General features: G+C 40.9%; 1 protein-coding gene across 1 annotated transcript in view; it reads right to left on the bottom strand.

Moving 5' to 3' along the window:
* Positions 1-13,263, bottom strand: part of LOC141107812 (synaptosomal-associated protein 25-like) — a 42,055-nt gene extending 28,792 nt beyond the window's left edge. The window contains exons 1-2 of the mRNA XM_073598798.1: positions 12,778-13,263; positions 6,134-6,218 (exon numbers count right to left, since the gene is read on the bottom strand). Of these exons, the coding sequence (XP_073454899.1) occupies positions 6,134-6,202 (69 nt within the window). The 5' untranslated portion in view covers positions 6,203-6,218; positions 12,778-13,263. The remainder of the gene's footprint in view (positions 1-6,133; positions 6,219-12,777) is intronic.
* Between the last annotated feature and the right edge of the window lie 380 nt (positions 13,264-13,643).

Below are 13,643 nucleotides of genomic sequence, written 5' to 3'. Positions count from 1 at the left end.
CAGAGTTTGGTAGATCATATTTTTCTCTAAGCGATGGGAATGAAAGGAATGATTTAGATGCTATGAAGTCATTTAGTGTCTGAATGCCTGATGTTGTCCAAGCTTTAAAAGAATTTGGGTAGATCCATGCCGGATAAAAGGCTGGATTTCTGATAAAAGAAAGGAGAGGATTGTGTGGAGATTGTAACTGATATTTGGTTTTTAGTTTATCCCAGAGAGATAAGAAGTGTTTAGTTATGGGATTATGAATTTTAAAGCGGTCTTTAGGATCAAGCCATAATAAATTTGATATTAATAGAGGGTCATTTTCTGAAGCCTCTATAAATACCCATAATGGGATTTCCTGTTTTGCATGGTATTTGGACAGACTGGCCAAATGTGCTGCTCTGTAGTAGTTAGTAAAATTAGGGTATCCCAGGCCTCCTTTATTTTTGGGAAGATGTAGTGTGTGTATAGGTATACGTGGTTTAGAAGAGCCCCATATAAACGAAGTTGCTCTTTTTTGTACTATTCTCAAAAAATAGGAAGGAATTGGAATAGGGAGGACTCTGAATAGATAAAGCAATTTGGGTAGAATAGTCATTTTGATTGCATTAATCTTCCCTATCCAGGATAAAGGAAGTTGCGACCATTGTTTTATTAGATTTGTGATCTGTCTTAATACAGGAGGATAATTGGTTGAGAATAAGTCAGAATGAGATGCTGTTAAATGAATTCCAAGATATGGGATTGATTTTTCTGCCCATGTGAATGGGAGTGCAGCCCTAGCCGGGATCAATTCCATGTTTGTGAGTGAAATATTAAGCACTAGGCATTTCTTAGGATTAATCATAAGGCCGGATAGGGCTGCAAATCCATCAAGAGCTGGTATTAAGTTAGGACCAGAGACCTGTGGTGATGATAGAAAAAGTAATATATCGTCTGCAAATATACATAATTTGTGTGTAATACCTCCTACTTCAATGCCAGTTATAGTTTGGTTTGTTCTGATGTATTGGGCCATGGGTTCGAGTATAAGGGCAAATAATAAGGGAGATAATGGGCAACCCTGTCGGGTACCTCTTTCGATATTAAAGGCTTCAGATTTGTATCCAGCATATTTTATATAGGTTTTGGGTTTATTATATAATGCTTTGATCCATGTTAAAAAGTGGGGTCCAAAACCCCATTTTTGTAATGAATATTGCATATATTGCCAGGATACTGTGTCAAATGCCCTCTTAATATCGAGAGATAGAAAACATAAAGGGATTTTCCGTTTTTTAGCAATATGTGCCAATAACACTGCTCTGCGTATATTATCGCCTGCCTGTCTATTTGGCATGAAGCCTACTTGATCTCTATGTATTAATTTTCCTATAATGCTATTGAGGCGTTTTGCTATTATTTTTGCTAATAATTTAATATCGAGGTTTAACAGAGAGATAGGCCAATAATTCACACAGGAAGTATCATCAGAAAGGGGTTTTGGGATTATACAAACAATTGCCATTAGTGTTTCTTGCCGAAAAGAATGTCCATCTAGAAGTTTGTTAAAAGTTTCAGTGAGAATGGGAGAGAGTATTTCTGAGAATGTTTTATAGTATAAAGCCGAGTAGCCGTCTGGGCCTGGTCTTTTGTTAAGTTTTAGGTCTTTTATGGCGTTAGCAACTTCATCTATAGTTATAGGCTCATCCAAACTGCTTTTTTGATTCTGAGATAACTCAGGTAAGGTTATTTTTGAGAAGAAGGATTCAGCCTCTGTAGGATTAAATTCATTGTTTGTCTTGTATAAAGTTGCGAGATGTGAGTGAAATTTATGGACTATTTTAACTGGATTACAAGTGTAAACATTTTTTGATAATTTCAAACGTATTGGTTTGAAAGATTTGTTAGTTGAATTTAATGCCCGAGCCAAATATGTACCTGGTTTGTTTGTATTCATATAGAAATTGTGTTTGGAGCGTTTGAGGGATTTATCAACTGACTCAGTGAGAAATAGATCGTATTCCAATCTAGATTTTTCCAGATGAGATTTTGTACTCTGAGATGGATTATCTTGAAATGATATGTAGGCTGCATTAAAATTGAGTTCTAGTTTTTTTGCTAGATTTTTGCGTTCCCGTTTAAATAGTGCCATTTGTCTTTGTATTGTACCACGCAAGACAGGCTTATGAGCTTCCCACAGTGTTATTGGGGAGATGTCTGTTGTATTATTAATTGATATGTATTCCTTTAAAGCTTGTTCAATGGCCATCTGATGTAGTGGGTGTTTGAGCATTATGTCCGGTAAGTACCACGTTGGGTCATGCGCTTTTGGTATGGCTGAGGCTATAGTAGTGTATACTGCATTATGGTCAGACCACGGAATCGGAATTATATCTGATGCAATAATTTCTGGTATCATTCCTATTGTTAGAAAAATATGATCTATTCTGGTGAAGGTTTGATGAGGGTGCGAGAAATAAGTGAATTTCTTTTTCATTGGGTTACTTTCTCTCCATGAATCTACCAGATTGTATTTGGAAAGAAGTTGAGAAAAAGGTAATCTAGAGGTTATTTTGGATGGTGTAAAAGGTGATTTATCTAGAAATGGGAGAAGGACCTGGTTCGAATCCCCACACATTATCACTGTTCCTATTTTGTGTGTATTAATCACTTGTAATATATGTGAGAGGAATGGTGTAGGTTGTTTGTTAGGAGCGTAGTAGGAAATCACCGTGATTGCTGTATCCATTATATAACCCATGAGTATCAGGTATCTACCTTCTGGGTCTTTAATTTCTGATGATAAGGTGAATGGTGTGGATCGGTGAAATGCAATTAGAGTTCCCCTTTGCTTGGTACAGGCAGAAGCCGTGTAAATTTGTTGATAAAAAGGAGAAATATATTTTGGAGTAGAATCTTTGGTGAAGTGTGTTTCTTGGAGGCATACTATGTGAGCCTTCTTGTTATGGAAAGTACGGAAGGCTTTGGTCCTTTTTTGAGGGACATTTATTCCCTGAACATTCAGGGAAAGTATATTCAGTGGTGCCATGGCAATCGATCAAATAGTTTTGACTCACTTTTTGCTATGCAGAGCTGACTGCGCAGATCAACCTGTGTGGACTGAAGAGATGAATAGATAGAAAAGAAACCAGTGAATTCTGGAGTAAAGAGTAAACAAAAAACATATGAGATTAGATGATACATTGTATAAATTATTTTTTGCAAGTAATCACAATTTACCCGTGAAAGAGAATAAATATCTCTCACAGGGGAATAAGTGCCCTCGTCACACTCCCACATAATATGGTTGGGAGAATGAGGAGGGCTAATGGGGGTACACGGATCTTCCGCTTACAGGGGAGAAGTGCTATGTCAAAAGACATCAAAATGATGTTTTATTAATTGGAGTGCAGAATATAGTTTTTGTTGAAATTATTTATTCTAGGGTGGTTGTATATGGTTAGTCTTGCCCTAGGCTAAATAATTCAGTTAGAAAGGTACTGTTAATAACTTTGGTATTGATGAAGATAGTTTGAATTATTTTGGGATTTTAACCCTTTTAGAGTAAACAATTACATATTTTATTCATATGTAACTGTTTAGATATGTTAACTCATAAAATTGAGGTTGTATTGCTTCAGATTAGAATAAACAAAAACATAATTCTATAAACTAGTTAGGTAATAATATATTTGTTTTAAGAAAAGAAAGAAAAAGCTTCCATTACTTCTGGATTATTGAACATATTTGTCCTAAAAAGTAATAAATCTATTGTTATTACCTGATAATATATAACAGAACAAGAATTTCCTTATTTCACTTATATATTCTAAGGCTATATGAATCAGAAGTAATAAGAAATATAACTGGAATGTAACATGATCCCACACAGTGTGTGACTATCAGAATGCAGTTACATTCAGTTATAAATATAGGTTTTTTATAGAGAACCATCTCTTAGTATAATAAATGAAGAGATATCAGGAATTAGGATGTCAGTCCATTGAATCTTCTTGGTCCATGGATGATGTGGCATAACGGCCTCTTTTGTGAGAATGATGATTCCCATTTTGTTCTGAAATTTTCTGGGTGCTGCCTGAAGGTGAAGATGATGCCATTCTTCTGCGTGTGGGAGTGTTGCTGCTTGTGGGTTCTGTCAGATTTAATTTTAAAAGGGTTTGTTGTAGTTCATCTGCTGATCTGCTTCTGTAAATTGTACCTTGGTAGTTAAATCTGACTGAAAAGGGGAAGCCCCATTGATACATAATGTTGTGGCGTTGCAGTTCCATTAGTTGGGGTTTCATGGATCGTATTTTAGTAATAGTAAGTTGGGATAGGTCAGCAAAAATTTGATAATTGTGTCCTTGAAAATTAAGTTCCTTTTTCTCTCTTGCAGCAATTAGTATTTGTTCTTTCGTTCTGTAATAATGAAATTTTGTGATTATATCACGTGGGGGTCCATCTTTCTTTTTGGCTGTGAGGGCTCTGTGTACTCTGTCCAGTTCTAAACGTTCAATAGGGATATCTGGCTTTAGTTCTTGTAATAGAGCAGTAATAGTAGATTGCAGGTCTGTCACAGTTTCAGGTATTCCCCTTATGCGCAAGTTTGAACGTCTGGCTCTATTTTCGTAATCTTCGAGCTTAGTTTGAAGTATTAAATTCTCTTTTTTTAATTGTTCCAATTCTGTTATATTTTCTTGGGTTGTAATTTCAATTTCATCCATTTTTATTTCTAAGGCTGCGGTGCGGTTTCCCAGCTCTCTTATTTCTTTGGTTAGGCTTTTTGTTATTTGGTCTGAGGTTTGTTTTAAAGCCTTATGAAGCATCTTTTCAAATTGTAATAATATTTCTGGGGATACTGAGGAGGCTTGTGGAGAAGTTTGTGAGAGGATTTGTTCTGTATCTGACTCAAATGGAGAGTCTTGCTGTGACATTTTCTGTCTGTGAGAGCGCCCTGATGCTGTATCTTGTGAGGTGACTGGAGCTGCTTCAGCTGCAGTGAGTGCCTGTGAGCTCTTTGTGAGGTGATTTTTATTTCTGCCACGGTTTCCTCCCAGTACCATATTTCCTGCCCAAACTTTCACAGTTTGTTCCCTGGGGCAAAAAGGTTCAAATGGATACCTTTTGAGCCTGCAGGCTCCGCTTTGTCCTTCTCTTCTCTCCTCAGCGGTGTGGAGCTCGAACAATGCATGTCTGCTCAGCTAGGCTCCGCCTCCTGCCCCCGAGAGGGGATATGATTTCAATATACAAATGCCATACTGGTGACCCCACAATAGGGATAAAACTTTTTCGCAGAAGAGAGTTTAACAAGACTCGTGGCCACTCATTAAAATTAGAAGAAAAGAGGTTTAACCTTAAACTACGTAGAGGGTTCTTTACTGTAATAGGGCGTACAAACGGTCGGACTTTGTTCGGACATTCCGACAACAAAATCCTAGGATTTTTTCAGACGGATGTTGGCTCAAACTTGTTTTGTCTACACACGGTCGCACAAAGTTGTCGGAAAATCCGATCGTTCTAAATGCGCTGACATAAAACACGTACGTCGGGACTATAAACGGGGCAGTGGCCAATAGCTTTCATCTCTATATGTATTCTGAGCATGCGTGGCACTTTGTCCGTCGGATTTGTGTACACACGATCAGAATTTCCGACAACGGATTTTGTTGTCGGAAAATTTTATCTCCTGCTCTACAACTTTGTGTGTCGGAAAATCCGATGGAAAATGTCCGATGGAGCCCACACAGGGTCGGAATTTCCGACAACACGCTCCGATCGGACATTTTCCATCGGAAAATCCGACCGTGTGTACGGGGCATAAGAGCGGCAAGGATGTGGAATTCCCTTCCACACAAGGTGGTCTCAGCAGGGGGCATCGATAGTTTCTTTATGATAGGATAGGAAACTAATAGAACATTTTAACATGAGAACAATAGAGAAACTGATGAAATTTTCCAACTAACCATTTCTTTTTTGCCCAATGGTAATCTAAATTTCTTTGCCGGAGGGCATAGTACACTTGGCACTTTAAACACACAAATGAACAGACTAGTTGGATCATCAATAAACGTTTTCGTGAATATGTCATACTTAGTGTAATGCAAGATTCTGTATGTGCTTGGTACTCATATCCTCACTCACACGTCTACATCCAGCTGTCACTCACCTCATCAGTGACTTGATCCAGGCGCAATTTCAGCTGCAATTCCCTATCGAATCTCCCCTTATTCTCCATCTTAGTATAAACTATTCTGGATAAAACATTAAATAAGAAAATAAGAATAATAGATACAAATCAAGAAGAATCAAGATGAAGCATTAAAAAAAGTCACTTTAACACAAAAAAAACAGATAGCAGTATAGTCTGGAGTTTGTAAAGTCAAGTTTTTTCTTTTAAAATAACAAACATGTTATACTTACCTGCTCTGTGCAATGGTATTGCACAGATGCCCTGATCCTCCTCTTTTCGGGGTTCCCATTGCTCTCAGCAAAGCCTGTAGAAGTGGGAAGAAGAGGAAAAATCCGATACAGATGGGCACAGGCAGCACTGGATTGAGATCAGGCTCAGGTAAGTGTAAGGGGGGGGGCAATACGCATACTGAAACATTTTTTATGGATTGAGTGTAGGCTTTACAACCAATTTAAATAAGAGCTATCATTACATTTTTTTCACTGTTCCGCCCCAATGGGACAAATTACCTTGGCCTATGTAGCAAGGTGCTTTCTAACGTTGGCCAAACACCGATCATAATTTGGCAGGTTCAGCAGGGACAAATCCCAAATTGGTGTTTGGCCATCCTCACTCAACAGTTGATGGACTTCTGTCAAAAAGACATGTTGAAAACATTTTCCACTATCAGCAGCTGCAGCCAGTCAAATGCGGGAGCCGCTGTCAGAATACAATATCCCAGCGGGGGAGGGGAGGGGGGCCAGTCACAATTCCTCCATCCACCTTGTTTATGTGGATGGAGGAATCTGTTGGCCTGCTAGCTGAATGAAAGAAAAAACGAACCTGGTATGACCAGCTTAAGTCTAGTTATGAGGCCTGTCCCCCTTCTCTTGCAGCCGATCTGACAACAGCTAAGAAGAAGACGGATCCATCATAAAGACAGCTTGTCTCGGCTCAGAGCATTTCCACAGACAAGCAATGGCAAGAGGAATGCATAGAGACAGCAGGAGGTAGATACCCCCATCCCTCCCTCTGCATTGCTCTTGTCTGGGGAAAGTACTCTGAGCTGAGACAAGCTGCCGTTATGATGGATCCATCTCCTTCCTAGCTGTTGCCAGAGCTGCATGGGGGGCAGACGCAGGTCCGACCTCTTAACTAGACTTAAGCTGGCCATACACAGTTAGGCCTCATTCACACGGGCATACCTACTAGGGTTGCCACCTTTTCTTCAAGTCAAACCCGAACACTTTAGCGACCTGGGACATCTTTAGGTGCCCCAAGGAGAATAGTAATGCGGTGCATATAACGTGCTGCAGTGAACAGTGGGTGTGGCCAAATTGCTCCTGCCCCCCAGCGATGCCGAACCTGCCTGCAGATCCGGGGCGGCAACAGATTTGTGCGTGACTGTCTTGGTTATTTGGGGAGCCACAGCCTGGTCTGAATAATGTGTCCAGGTTTCAGTCCTCCTGAAACCTGGACACATGATTCAAAACCTGGACTGTCCGGGTGAATCCCGAACAAGGTGGCAACCCTAATACCTACGCATACACCAATGCACAGGTGTTCCCTGCATCCATCCGCATACAGGCAGTCCTATGCTTGTTTATTGGGACGCGTTGGTGGCACGGACACCACCCCTGGTCCCAAAGGCACACCGTCTGTGTCTGGGGACATGCACGCCCACGAATGTCAAATTGGGTCCAGCGGTTGTGTCCGTGTAGCTGCTGCATCCCAATAAACAAGAACAGGACTGCCTGTATGCTGATGCACATAACACCTGTGCTTCCAGGGGTGGCAAAGGCAGCTCTTTGCACGGGTGTACACATAGGTACATCTGTGTGAAGGAGGCCTTAGTTTTTTGTTCAGCTAGCACACTAGCAGATTCCTCCATCCGCAGGGTTTGCTGCAGCAGGAGAGGAAGGGGCAAGTCTGGTGTCATAACTAGACTTAGGAAGCACTGGACGTGAACTTTGCCCTACAGGGGGCAGAACATTTTTTTTTAAATGTAATGATAGTTCTTCTTTAAGCTTGCCATACATGTATAGATTTCTTTTGTTGAATCTACTGTATGGACTGAATGAATGAAAGAAACCGATTCCTCAGACCCCACTTTATAACATAGATGTACACAGCTCCAGCTGCAGCTATTTTATAGGCAGCCAGCAGTGGATGAATGCCAGACTGCCATAGGTCAGTCCAAATCTGTGTTCAGACTGCAACTTAAGCTTATCCCTAATCTCCACCTCATTTCATTTCCCTCCCCTCTTCATCCTGCAGATGGAAGATGTACTATTGGATGTGCATCTCAAGAATGCTGAGCCATGAGAGAGAGCGAACTGTGCATGCATGGGTAGGCCAGGTGCTCATTTTTTTTTTTTATTTCTGGGGTTCTGCATCCAACAGTTGGTATGTCCTGCTTGGGGATTTTTTTGTCAAAAGCCTGTACAGGTGAACTTACCCTGTAAAGAGAAACTTCACCTCAAATAACCCCCAAAAGTTCCCTAACACTTGTCCTTGTCTCAAAAATTAAAAAAAAGGACTTGAAGTCGTTTAGCAAAAGATAACTGGGCAGGGCTGATACCACTTAGTCCACGAAAGTGCTGTGTGTTGTCAGCCCACAACAGGACATGGCAGCAGAGTGCATTTCTGGAACATCATCGGGTATTTTTCTGTACTTGCAGGGTCTTTAATGGGAAAAGACAAGAGATGCACTACTTTTTTTCACTAGATGTCTTTTCTTTATTTTTGAACTTGTAGAACATTGAAAGTGGATTGAATAAACATAACTAGGGATGCACCGATACCAATTTTTTTAACAATGAGGACAAGCACCGATACTTTTTTTTTTTTAGTACTCGCCGATACCAATTACCGATACCTACCGCAACTGTTTTGTTTTAACTTCATCTGTCAGCAATGGTACAAAGCATTGAAAGGTTATTTAAAAATGAAATAAATTGTTTTGTTTTTTAATTTAGCACTTTTTCAACGTGAACTGTATATATATATATATATATATATATATATATATATATATTTTTTTTTTTTTTTATATTTATTATGTGTAAAAACATTCACTAACAAAGCAAACAAAAAAAAAAAGTTTTAATTGTTTATCGTTTATAAAATAGACGTGAACAAAAGAATAAAAGCAGGAAAATAATAATTAAATGGAGGAGAATAGGGAGTTAATTAAGGCTGATTAGAGTAAATTAAGGGTTAATAAAGGGTTAAACAGAGGATCATTTGTTCATCCCTTTGATCTGCAGATGATGAAACAGAAATATACAAAAAGAAACAATGTTTCTTTTTATTTTAGCTTTCAGGGCTGAGCAATGTTGGTAATAAACATTGCTGGCTGCTTTTTTTTTTTTGACAGCTCCAATTACCGGACTTCTTTAACACAGGGGAGACCCACTGACAGGTCAAAGAGCCGAGCCTGAAAGTGTCAGTTTTGGGTATCGGTGCATTTGCACGAGTACCGATACTTGTGCAAATACTCGGTATCAGCACCGATACCTATACTAGTATTGGTGCAACCCTAAACATAACCAAAGTTGCAGTTTGTTGTTTCTGATTTTCTGGGATCAGCTGGAAAATTCCAGCTGGGGAATTTATCAAAGTTGGAGTAGTCAGAATCTGTAAAAGTTGTACATGGTAACCAATCAGCTTCTAACTTTCATTTTCAAAGCTTAACTAAGCAAGCTGAAAATAGAAGCTGATTGGTTGCCAATCACAGCTGCTACAGTTTTAATAAATCCCCCCTTGCGTTTTTAAAGTGTATCTAATTCCGGAACCATAAATGTAAAATATTGCAGCTTACCAATTCTTAGATGTGGCAGCTGCATTTGTTTTCATTTTTCAGGCTTCGTTACCTTTATGCCCCGTACACACGGTCGGACTTTGTTCGGACATTCCGACAACAAAATCCATGGATTTTTCCCGACGGATGTTGGCTCAAACTTGTCTTGCATACACACGGTCACACAAAGTTGTCGGAAAATCCGATCGTTCTAAACGCGGTGACGTAAAACACGTATGTCAGGACTATAAACGGGGCAGTGGCCAATAGCTTTCATCTCTTTATTTATTCTGAGCATGCGTGGCACTTTGTCCGTTGGATTTGTGTACACACGGTCGGAAAATTTTATATCCTGCTCTCAAACTTTGTGTGTCGGAAATTCCGATGGAAAATGTGTGATGGAGCCTACACACGGTCGGAATTTCGGACAAGGTCCTATCACACATTTTCCGTCGGAAAATCCAACCGTGTGTACGGGGCATTACTCTCACCTGGTGTTCTAGCCAGTAACACATTTCCTGTCTTAGGTTGTCTCCACTCTGGATGAAGGAACAACATAGACACCCTTGGAAAGCAAAATTGTCAGTCTGGATGGGGGGTTAGTCAGTGGTATATTTAGGTTTTGTGCTGCCCTACGACTGACTAAACTTGTGCACACCCTATTTTAAATAATGACCCACCGCTTCCTGTCAAGGCCACATTCCTTCCTGTTTAAGACCCACCCTGTCTGTAAACCACACCCCTTCCTCTTTTGACTCCAACTCTTCCTCTCTGCAGCCTATCAGTGCCCATCAATGCAGCATATCAGTGCAGCCTCATCAGTACCCATGATTGCCACCTCATTAGTGCCCATCAGTGCAGTTTTTCAGTACCCATCATTGCCGCCTCAGCTGTGGCCATCAGTGCAGCCTATTAGTTTGCATCAGTGCAGCATATCAGTGCCCATCAGTGCAGCCTTATCAGTGGCCACCAATGCAGCCTTTTGTTAATGGATTAGTAAGATTACTCCTACCTTATAAGATATTTGAATTTGTGTTTGTTGCCACTGATTGTAATGATATTATTTTACTTGTTTGTGGAATGACTAGGAAGTCCCTAGTCATTATACACATATGTGAAATAATCAGTGGCAGCAAACACAAATCTAAATGTCTTACAAGAAAGGGGTACAAGGAGACAAGGATCATGAAGAATGTTTAAAAGAAATGAAAATGAATTATATTGAAATGATGCCATACCTGGCTGGGGGCTTCCCTCTCAGCACTATTGACACAGAGCTCAGGACGGGTCGGGAGGAAGTTACCTATCCTAACTTCCTCCCAAGGATGCCGCAGAGGAGGGTAGGCAGAGCACTAAGCTGCAGTGCCACACTTAGTGTTGGCGGCCATCACCAGACCAGTTGTATTAAGTGCCGGTCTGTCTGTAGGTCCTCACCCAGCCGGTATTATCATACCAGCAGGCAGCAGTGTGGCCGCTTTGCCCCCTGGACCCTGCCCCCCTACCCCAGAACATGGTTCTGCTATGGTGTTCTGTGTGAGTAGTCTCCAATAAAGCTTCTTGTGAATGATACCCTCATTTTTAACTAGCACAAAATTGTATTACTCTCTTCATAATTATAGGCAGATGTCCAGAGCGACCCCCCCCCCACATCAGATGTCAAGAGTATCCCACCCTCCCTTACATTACAGTGCACCTCTCTTACCTTGTGCTGCTGCCGGGAAGAAGCTGGGTAGCAGAAAGTCCAGGGGCTGGAGGAGGATCAGAGGGAGGCTGGAGTCAGCTGCCAAAATCTGCTGAATGCTGAGACCATGGGAGGCAGAGACGAGGGGTTGCTGCGGCTGCACGGAGAGGCACAGGATCTGTAGGAGGAGTTCCATCCTCTGCTGCCGACTGCTGAGACAGGGGTGCAGGGAAGACCCTCTCCATGGCTCCACGGAGAAGCACAGGATCTGGAGGAGGAGTTCTGTCCTTCTCTCTGCTGCTGAATGCTAAGACAAGGTGGGGTTGGATGCGCAGCTGCAAGAGAGGTGCAAGGCCAGATTCGGCCGGCGGGCCCTGTGTTTGACACATGGGGTGTAGACCATTCATGTACCTCCTAAAGCCTGGCTGGAATGCACCCAGGACAATACTAGGATGTTGCTAAGATAGGCCTAACCATTTCTGCTCACCTCCACCATCACAGAAATGAGCTTGTTCTCTGATTTAAAACCCCCTCACATGCGCCCTCTGTCCCTGGATGTAGTAGCTCTGAGCATAGCATTTGAGAGCTCATTCCTGTGGTGGTGACGGTGAACAGTAAGAGCTGGGCTTCTCTGTGCAACGTAGTTGGAGTTTTCCAGTCAGGCATCATGAGGTATGTAAATGGTCTACACCTATAGCAAGGGCATTTTTCAACTTTAGTCAAAGCTGTGCAGTTTGTTTTTATCTACAGACACCCCTTTATCTGCATAGGCAGGTTTTTTTTTTTGGTAATGATGAACTAGCCCTTTAAGTACTGTCATTTTGATAGGCAAACTTTAACAAATGATGCAAAAAAAGAAATCTTATGTTATCACAACGCACACTGAGGCAGTTTCACTAAAGAAGCTGAGAATCTTAATGAGCACAATTATCCAGTCATCTCAAAATCAAATTCCTGTTCACTTTGAATCCTCAATCATATTCAGTGAATAAACAAATGTTTTTCACGCAATTGAATATTCACATCATTTATAGTGCGAATATTTACTTACAACACTTTCGAACCCCTACAACCTCTTTAGTGAATGAGCCTCATTCTCTCACTGATGACAGGTTTCATCACAACAAGACGCACTGGCAGCCACAACAAACACCCCACCTGTCTCCCTCGTTGGAATCCTTTCCTTGAGACGGTGAGAAGCGTTTTCCCTGGAAATCAAAGCTCCGCCCCTTCTGCGTTCCAGTCGGCTCTTGCTACGCAACTTCCAGCCAGTAGAATATTGTTGGAATAGAACTAAGAGACCTGAGCCCTCTAAATAGCCTAAATTTATTTCAAGTTCAAATTTTGACTCAGCCAACAAAACCTAAAAGTGTCCCTGCGACTCTACATGTTCCTGCAGCACTGTTGAAAGACGTGTAATGAAGCCCCTTTGAAAAGCGTTCCAACTCATCCAGCTGCAGGAAGCCTTAGCAACGTCACTATGGAAACAGCATCCTCCTCAAAGGGCGGGAAAGTATAATGACAGCAGAGCATGAGGAGCCATTTATCTTCTCCCGGAGAAAAAAAGAGGGGGGAGTTGTATTTAGAGGGACACCATTATTATCATCATAAGCAGAGCAGCGTGAAGAAAACATGAACTGTAGATGTCATCTTCCACAAAATTACATATTGTATTATTTTTATCTCTTTGTCTTAGTATTGTTTCCATGGAGCCAGCTTGTGAGAGCAAGGCTAGTAATCAATGATCACCACAGATCTCATTAGTAGAGCCAGTTCTGAATTCTGGAGATCATTTATGGTCTTAAACAGCCGCCATACACAAAACAAACAAGTTGTATATTATATATACAGTGAGGGGAAAAACATTTTTGATCCCCTGCTGATTTTGTATGTTTGCCCACTGACAAAGAAATGATCAGTCTATAATTTTAATGGTAGGTTTATTTTAACAGTGAGAGACAGAATAACGACAAAAATATCCAGAAAAACACATTTCAAAAAAGTTATGAATTGATTTGCATTTT

Source organism: Aquarana catesbeiana, linkage group LG09 (genome assembly GCF_042186555.1).
Source record: "Aquarana catesbeiana isolate 2022-GZ linkage group LG09, ASM4218655v1, whole genome shotgun sequence".
NCBI classification, from domain to species: Eukaryota; Metazoa; Chordata; class Amphibia; order Anura; family Ranidae; genus Aquarana; species Aquarana catesbeiana.
Note: the sequence above shows the minus strand (reverse complement) of the source record. Positions and strands in the feature narration are given on the sequence as shown.